This window comes from Buceros rhinoceros, unplaced genomic scaffold, assembly GCF_000710305.1.
Source record: "Buceros rhinoceros silvestris isolate BGI_N320 unplaced genomic scaffold, ASM71030v1 scaffold18150, whole genome shotgun sequence".
Classification (NCBI taxonomy): domain Eukaryota; kingdom Metazoa; phylum Chordata; class Aves; order Bucerotiformes; family Bucerotidae; genus Buceros; species Buceros rhinoceros.
The window spans coordinates 3,715-12,333 of NW_010390393.1; the positions used below are offsets into that span (position 1 = coordinate 3,715).

The window sequence follows — 8,619 nt, forward strand, 5'->3', positions numbered from 1 at the left end:
GCAGGAGTGGACTTGCAGACCAGCTCTGTTTTCCCTCCCTCTCCCAAAGAGCAGGTGAGTTGCAGATGCAGCTAAACAGGGTGTCTCCTGCGTGGGTCAAAGTGGCTTCACGTGGTTGGCAAGCAGGACCTGTTGCTTCGTGCTCTAATAATCGCCAGTATCCATGTAGGCTCATACCTTTGTGCAGGGTCCTGTAAGTTGTTAATCTTTTCTTTACCGCTGTGGCTTTTTAGAAAGTTTTTATGCGAGATGCTTTCGAAGTATTTAAAAACTAACATTGGACTTAGTTTGGCTTTCGTCAGCCCTCTTCAGTAGTAGTGGGATAAATGTTGTTTGATAGGTCAGTGTACATTAAGAGCTGCTCTTAAGTCGTTGTGTTAGCAATCTTGTATGAATTTCTGTGAGATGGTAAACTGAGGATTACAAACTAAAATACAAACACAAAATAAGTTGTTGTGATGTTTTGCTCAATGATCGACACCACCCGTTCTCCTTGAGTGTTCCTTTTAAGCTGTTTTGCAGCTGGTAGCTGCCTTACTGCACCGTCCCTTTACCTGTATAAAGGGATTTGTGATAAACCTCTTCCCTGGTGAGATTCCTTTTTTTATTTTTTTTATTGAAAACACAACTAAGATGCAAATTTCTTTGGAGCTGAAAATTCATTAGCAGAAAAACAAAGTGCAGGATTTCAGATCGGTCTGCAAACTTGGTGCCAGTGTCTTGTCTTTAACCTGCAATTCAGGTGAAGTCAGTGTCTTAATAATAGGAGATACTCAGTCTAAACCTAGCCATTAATAATGTGACTTTCTTTTGTTTTAAGGGAGTCCACAAGACGTCCCAGGTGACGGAAATGGTGAAATGAGTTCCAAAAGGTGCCGCACGGAGGAAACTAAAATTTGTGAGAAATGCTGTGCAGAATTCTTTGATCTCTCCGAATTCCTTGAGCATAAGAAAAATTGCACTAAAAATCCACCTGTTCTAATCATGAATGACAGTGAGGGAACAGTACCCTCTGAAAGCTTCTCTGAAACTTCTCTAGGGAGCTTTCCAAGTGATCGAATGGATAGCAGAACACGCAAGGACATTCAGGCAAAGGGCTGCACCGGTTCTATGGAGAAGAGAGAAGGAAAAATGGATGCTGAGTCAATAGGAGGAATGTACCTTAAAATTGAACCCCCTGTCACGCCCGCAGCTCCTGGGCTAAGCTATCTACCAAAATCCAAAGTACCAAACACTAATGTGACTTTGCAAACGATACGCGGCACTAAAGTAGCTGTGAACCAGCGGACCTCCGATGCCATCTCTTCTTCAGCAGCCAGTTTTAATGCTATCCCCATGATTCTGGAGCAGCTCGTGTGCTTGCAGCAGCAGCAACTCCAGCAAATTCAGTTGACCGAGCAAATTCGCATTCAGATCGCCATGATGGCTCCCCATGCCCTGCATCCTTCTATAGCCGCTGCTACTGATCCACTAAAAGCTCTGGGTGCTCACATGTCTCAGCAGCTGTCTGCTGCTGTTGCTTTAATCGGACAAAAAGCTGGAAGCCAGAGCCTATCACTGGAATCCTTGAAGCAAGGAAAACTACCTCATTCTAACACTGGCGTTGCAGCCACCAGCTCGCTGCCTGCTGGGCTTTCCTCCTCCTTCCCCTTGAAGCCAGAGGCAAGCAGAAGCCTCCCCGGCTCCATATCTCGGTTCCCAAATCCTTTGCTACCTCAGTCCTCCAACTCCGTCATCTTCCAAAATCCACTTTCGGCTGTCTCTTCTGTAATAGATTCCTCAAAGAAGGGGAAGGGAAAACCTCCCAACATTAGTGTGTCTGAAAGCAAACCGAATGCAGAAGAGCCGTTCTTCAAACACAAGTGTAAATTCTGCGGCAAGGTCTTCGGCAATGACAGTGCCCTTCAGATTCACCTCCGTTCCCACACGGGTGAAAGACCCTACAAGTGTAACATTTGTGGTAACCGCTTTACAACCAAAGGAAACCTTAAAGTGCATTTTCAGCGTCATAAAGACAAATACCCCCACATAAAGATGAATCCTTACCCGGTTCCTGAGCACCTGGACAATGTTCCCACTAGCACTGGAATCCCGTATGGGATGTCTGTGCCGCTGGATGAGTCTAACCTAATTGTGGATAGCAAACCTCTCCTGACAACTCTGCCTACCTCTGCGGCCACCAGTGCACCTCAGACTGTCTCCAACCTAGCAGGCATTAAGGAGTCTCTGCCTGGTACGTTCTCAAGTGACCTGCAGTCAAGGCCTTCTCCAGAAAGTGAGGGTGGCTCTTCCTCATCAGGGGCAGTCAGTCATGAATCGGGAACAGAGCAGAACTTGAGTTCACCACAAGCTACCTGCAGCATGAACATCTTCCATGTAAGTGGGTCAAACGAGCAAGGCTCAGAAACATCGAAGCTTCAGCAACTGGTTGAGAATATCGACAAATCTACTGCTGACCCAAATGAGTGCCTGATCTGTCACAGAGTGCTGAGCTGCCAGAGCTCGCTCAAAATGCATTATCGTACCCACACGGGAGAGAGGCCATTCAAGTGTAAAATCTGTGGCCGTGCTTTCTCCACTAAAGGGAACCTTAAAACTCATTATGGTGTCCACCGGGCCAATACTCCTCTGAAGATGCAACATTCGTGTCCTATTTGCCAGAAGAAGTTTACAAATGCAGTTGTGCTGCAGCAGCATATCCGCATGCACATGGGAGGACAAATACCCAATACACCAATGCCGGAAAACACCTGCGACAATACTGATGTGGATCCTACTGTGGCTGAGAAGAACGGAGACGCCAGTCGCCCAGATGAGACTGTGGAAAGCATAGAGATGGAAGAGGACCTGGATGCTCAGGATGGCCCTAGGAGTTCTTCAAAACCCCCCACTCCATACGATGCACAATCGGAATCACCAGCCACAGCAGCCACCTTCTCTGGAATCACAGCACTGGAGAATCAAATGAAGATCGTCAACTCTGCTTTGAGCTTGCAGCGTCAAAGCAGCTTGAAGTCTAGTGACAATGGCTCAGCAGAAAGTGATGTCATGACAAATGATTCGTCTTCTGTGGCAGGAGATCCAGATTATCAGAATGGACGGAGTCCTGCTGCCTCCGAGTCTGCATCGCTCCAGGCTCTGTCCCCAGCCAACAGCCAAGCTGAGAGTGTAAGGTCAAAGTCACCTAGTTTCAACAATCAAGAAGATACAGGCACGGGAAATAAATCAGAGGGTCCTGAGAACAGTTCTGTAGAAATGGAAGGGGTCATCGGTGCTTTGGATTTAACTTACGGCAATATTGGTCGAAAGGTCATTAAAGAAGAACCTGGGTTACACTTTGCAAATGGAGAATATGGTGAGTAATATGAAATGCTTGCGATAACTGGGGTGGGATAGTAGGGTTGGAGGCAACCTATTTTGGGACTCCTCTTTTAGAACTAAAAGGAGTCAAAAGCTCATCAGCTTTCCCCTCTTCCTTCTCCCCTACTGGATAAGGGCTTATGCCCTGTGAATTTTTCCTGACTCAGTCAGACTCAAAATTCTAGGACTTAAGAACTGTCATCTCCTGCAAGGGGAAGCATGGAGATCTGTAAAATAGAGAGGCTGTGCACTTGCTATTGTTCGTGGGCTTCCTGGTACCTCCCTCTAGCTCTCTAAAGATACGTGTCTTACAGAAAACTGCTTAACCCAAGAATGTGACGTTAAAACTCTGGAATCTTTGTGGGGTTTTCGAGCTCTTTAGCATCGAGGCTAATGTTGATCTAAATTTGACCTGAAACTGAGACTTTTAACTCCTAAGGTCACCAACAGAAACGGAGATGAGCTGATTTCTTTCAGAGCATCCTAGCAGGTGTATTGGCAGCCCTGCCACGTGTCTGGAGTGCTTTGCTCTTCAGGCACATGCAGCTCCAAAGACAAGGCCTCGGATATCTTAGCCAGGCTTAAACTTGGAAGCAGGAGGATGTTGGGATAAATGTTATCTTTGCTTTCTTTCCAGGTCGAAGTAGTATTCCAGCTGGTTTTGTTAGAGCCCCACCAGCCCTCATAAAAATGGAGATGCCCAGTGAGCGTCCCATTAGCACTAGCCATTTCATTGGCCCACCAACTCTCTCCCCTGGTGTTGCCCCTCTCCTCGTGCCACGACCGAAATTCTGCCGTCCCGCCAAACAGCACATCTGCACTACGTGTGGGAAGAACTTCTCCTCTGCCAGTGCCCTTCAGATTCACGAACGGACCCATACTGGTGAAAAGCCGTTTGCCTGCACCATCTGTGGGAGAGCCTTCACAACAAAAGGAAACCTGAAGGTAAGTCATCTCTGTGATGTCCTTTGTCAAGGAAAGTCATACCAGGGAGAGAAAGACTATTGCTAGTATTTGTCCTGCCTTTCAGGACAACTTGGATTTTCTTCCAGTTCCTCAAATGGTTATCTTCGGCTTTAGTCTCCCTTCCTGAGTTTCTTCACACCACTTCCTAAATAGTGTATGGAGATCATCCACAGAAGTCTTTGCCACTGTCTTTGGCTTTCCTTTTTGGATGGTAGGGAAGGCTTAGCCCTTGCCAAGCAGATTGCTTTATTTTCATTTGGATTTGGATGTGATAAGACAAATGCTGCATTGACTGAATGCTACAAAATTATGCCTACAGAATACAGAGATTACACTGCGCTGCTTGAAATACGATGCAGGATGAGAAGGGTTAAAACTGAGAAGATAGTTCTGAGATGGCACAGAGTACTTGGGGTGTGCTGCAAATCTGTCCTTATTGTCAAATTAATCCATTTGCCCTGTAACGGACTCTTAGCTCCCTCAACTCACACCAGAGGCTTCTCAATTCCCATGAGAACCTCTTCAGGCTCTTCAATCATCTTGCATAAATGCTGATGCAGAGGGAAAACACACTGCAGTTTGTGAACAGTCACTTGCTGGAAGCAACAGTACTATGTTTGTGGTGTGGAAGACTTACTTAGCTTAGGTGTAACCTCTTTTCCAAATTTCTTGATGAGTTTTTTTTGCATTAACTAGTATTTTTTTCAATATAGTCTGTTCACAGCAAATAATGTGGCTTTTAATTTGTGAGGGGGAGAGGGGCATCTTTGCCAACACCATTGACAAGACCTGTAAAAACACAGTCCTACAAGCACTTCAGCAGTTAACTCTAGACAGCCATGGTGATGTCAGGCAGTAGAATGACCCATGCCGGGAAGAGAATAGAGACGAGAAGTAGCTCGCTTTAAATGCTTGAATGCAGATGGAGCATACCTGACTTCTGCTGAGCAGCTTGGCTGTAGGCAAAGTAGAACTGGAGCGTACCATAGAAGAACTGCGCTGTTAATGATTCTCTTCGCTTTTTTCCCCTCTGGAAGGTCCATGTAGGAACTCACATGTGGAATAACTCTGCCAGGCGGGGAAGAAGGCTTTCGATTGATAACCCCATGGCTCTGCTGGGGAATGATCCTAAGAAGGTATCTGAAATGTTTCCAAAGGATATAATGCCTCCCTCAGTGAGCATTGACCCCACAGTATGGAATCAGTATGCAGCGGTACTCAGCAATGGCATAGCAATGAAGACTAACGAGATCTCGGTGATCCAGAGCGGTGGCTTACCTACCCTTCCAGTCACCATTGGGGGTGGTTCAGCAATAAATACTGCTACGGTCTCCAAAATAGAAGGGGCCCAGTCTGGGACTGGTTCTGATACGGAGAAGGCCAGTAGTGCTGCTGCAGACAATGTGCCAAAACACCAGTTCCCTCACTTCGTGGAGGAGAACAAAATTGCTGTTAGTTAAGAACTCTAGTGAAGTTGACATACAGAAAGAACAAATATATATATACACAAACATATATTTTTAAGAGATTCCACTTCAGCCTCCTATTTTCCTATTGACGTGCAAATGATTTTATGGTTGTCTTTGTAAGAGTTGCCCAGAGTACAATCATGATATTGCTTTGCAAATAGTAAATAATAAAGAATAGGATTTCCTTCTATTTGGAAAGATGCGGGTCTTGCAAAGTAGTTCCTACGTGTGACTTTAATGTGTACAGCCTTACAGAAGTTTCTACAACTTGAAATTCCAAAGGTTAGAATATTTACCTCTTTGTTTAGAGTTAAATACTTGGAGGTTTTGAATAGAGTGGAAACAACCTACTGTTGATGGAAAAGCTTCTATTTACTGATGAGAAATATTAATGCGGGTAAATATCCTAGAATGTCTGCCACCCTCTTAGAAGTAGTTTTTCTGTTTGGATTTTTTGGCTCTGTGTGGTTTCTGAATGTACTTTTTACTATAATGGCTATAAAAATTACATTTTGGTTTTTTAATTCCTTTTTTTTTGCCTCAGAAGTTCTATGAAAAGAAAGTTGCTGTTTTTCTTTAATCACTGCTTCTAAGGAATTAATTCTCTGTATTGTTGACTGCTGCTTATTTAATACTACTACTAGGACAGTCCTTCAAGTATAGTGCCAAAATTCCTACTTCCAAAGATGTGCAGTTTTTCCTAGATGTTTTATTTCAATACCAAGAGCCCCAAACAAGCATGGGGAGGTATGTATATACTTTTTTTTTTCCTCTCTTGAAAGGGAAGACTTGCCTTGGGAAGTCAGGTCTAAAAGCTCTGCAAGGAATCTCAGGTGACTGTTGCAATTCGGCATGGGAACTGGTTTCCTTAGCGAGAGACTTTTTTTATGTTAATTTTTTTTCATTTGGGGAATTTAGAAGATCAGTCTGTGTAAACCTGTATTTAAATATGAAGTATTCATGCTTAGGTTAAATGTTTTGTGGGTTTTTGGATGGCATTCCTACTCTGGTCATTAAGTTTCTTGGTGGTCTGTGAACTTGCATTCTGCCAAAATGGTAATTAATGATCCGTGTGTATTGTATGAAGGTTGCTGGGATAGTCATCTGGATTCTAAGTTATCTACCTCATTTTTCCTTTTGTAGTTGTAGTGTCTATTTTTCTATTAATGACCACTGTAATGAACTGAGATTCGAGCAGATGCTTCCATGCACTATCTGAAACCAAAACCTGATGTATTAGTGGAAGCACCTGAAGACTTACTGGACTGACCTTTCACTATTCCTCTGACGTCTGCTGGAACTGTTTGTGTAATGGGATCTAAACCAGACTGGAAAGTGAGCATTTGGTGTGGAAGGACCGAACGATGGAAAGAAGTCTAGTTGTCGACTGCTGGAAATCTTCAAGTCTAGTCTCCGTTGTGGAAGGCCCAAAAAATGCAGATTACCAAAAGTTTGTGTAATGTTGTTGCACCTGATTCTTGCTTATGATCTCTGTATGCCGAGTTGTGCCTTTCCTGCTGGACTTGTAAGTAAGAACATACCAGTACCTGTTTACACTGTAAAATGGATATTGTTACACAGACCATGCAAAAGGCATCCCAATTGTCGAGTTTCTGCATTATGAATGTATGACTTTTAAGAACTCTGTAGTTTTGAGTATCTACTGATGCGTTTCTGTTGACATTTTGAGAATAAATTTTGGGATGGCTTTTTCACACTTAGTGCTTAAATTTTTCTGGCAAAGCATTTGTCTCCTGAAGAACAGGTTCAGTAGGCACCACGCTGTCTCACTCCAGTGACTTTTTAGCCTGTGATCTAGGGTTATGCTTTAGTTCATTACTTAAAACAACTGAAACTAGGTTAACAGTGGAATCGTCTCTAGATCTGTTCCTTGGGAACAGTTTAAGTTTAATGCAGGGATTGGGACTTGCCAGGGGTGTTGATTCCCACACTAAAATAGAAGAGCAGTAATATGTGCGGTAATTCCTGTACTGTAATCACTCTTGAAAGGGAAAGGAATACTAAGTTATCAAATTGCCAGTGCCTGAAGATGCTGGCTGCATCATAAAAATTATAAATAACCTTCCCCTAAAGAGCAAAAGAAAACCTTTGTTCTGAAAACAATCCTGATACGATGGAAAATTGTTGAGATTCTGATAAACTAGCAATGGTATTTGGCTCTTGGGAGGTAACAGTGGAGGAAAACGGTGCAGCCCAGTGTACTCTTAGGGTGCACCCTTCCACAATCAGTGCTGCGTGATCGTGGTGTCCCTTGCACTAGGCTCATACTTGGGAGTGGGAAAAGCAGAAAGGAAGCACGTGCTCTCTAGGCCCTACCAATAAGCTCTGAAAGAGTGAAAAAGGAAGGGGTGGGGAGGGCAGGAGGTGTCTGGGAGGGTGGGCAAAATAAACACAGGAGCAGAAGGACAGGTAACAACACACAGTGGATGTGTGGAAGGTAGGAAGCATGCACCACGTAATTAGTCTACAAGGAGCATGAGGCTGTTTCAAAGCAGCACTATAGCTCCAGGAGGCAAAATACTCAGTGCAAGAGAAGACACGACCTTTCTCTGTGCAGGGAAGCCAAGGGATTGTAATCTGAATTACAATGGTTGAGGAGTATAGCGAGAGGTTTCCGTGGTCGTAAGTAAAAATAAACTATAACTCATGCTCGTGTGGATACTGCTGTCAACCACTGAGATTATAACCCGCTTTGAGAACGGTGTGGCTCTGAGTGCCTAGATGGGTTTGCCGCCAGCACTGCTGCTCTGTCCTTCAAACTTTGGGCTGGATTTCTGGCTGGTTCCTTGCTGGTGGTGCTGGG

The 8,619-nt window shown here is 44.2% G+C and overlaps 1 protein-coding gene across 1 annotated transcript; it reads left to right on the plus strand.

Moving 5' to 3' along the window:
* Positions 1-826: 826 nt before the first annotated feature.
* On the plus strand, positions 827-7,512 carry SALL4 (spalt-like transcription factor 4). The gene is made up of 3 exons (XM_010137762.1): positions 827-3,355; positions 3,998-4,305; positions 5,364-7,512. Exons 1-3 carry the CDS (start codon positions 859-861, stop codon positions 5,784-5,786), a joined length of 3,228 nt encoding a protein of 1,075 aa, XP_010136064.1. The 5' UTR covers positions 827-858; the 3' UTR covers positions 5,787-7,512.
* Positions 7,513-8,619: the final 1,107 nt, after the last annotated feature.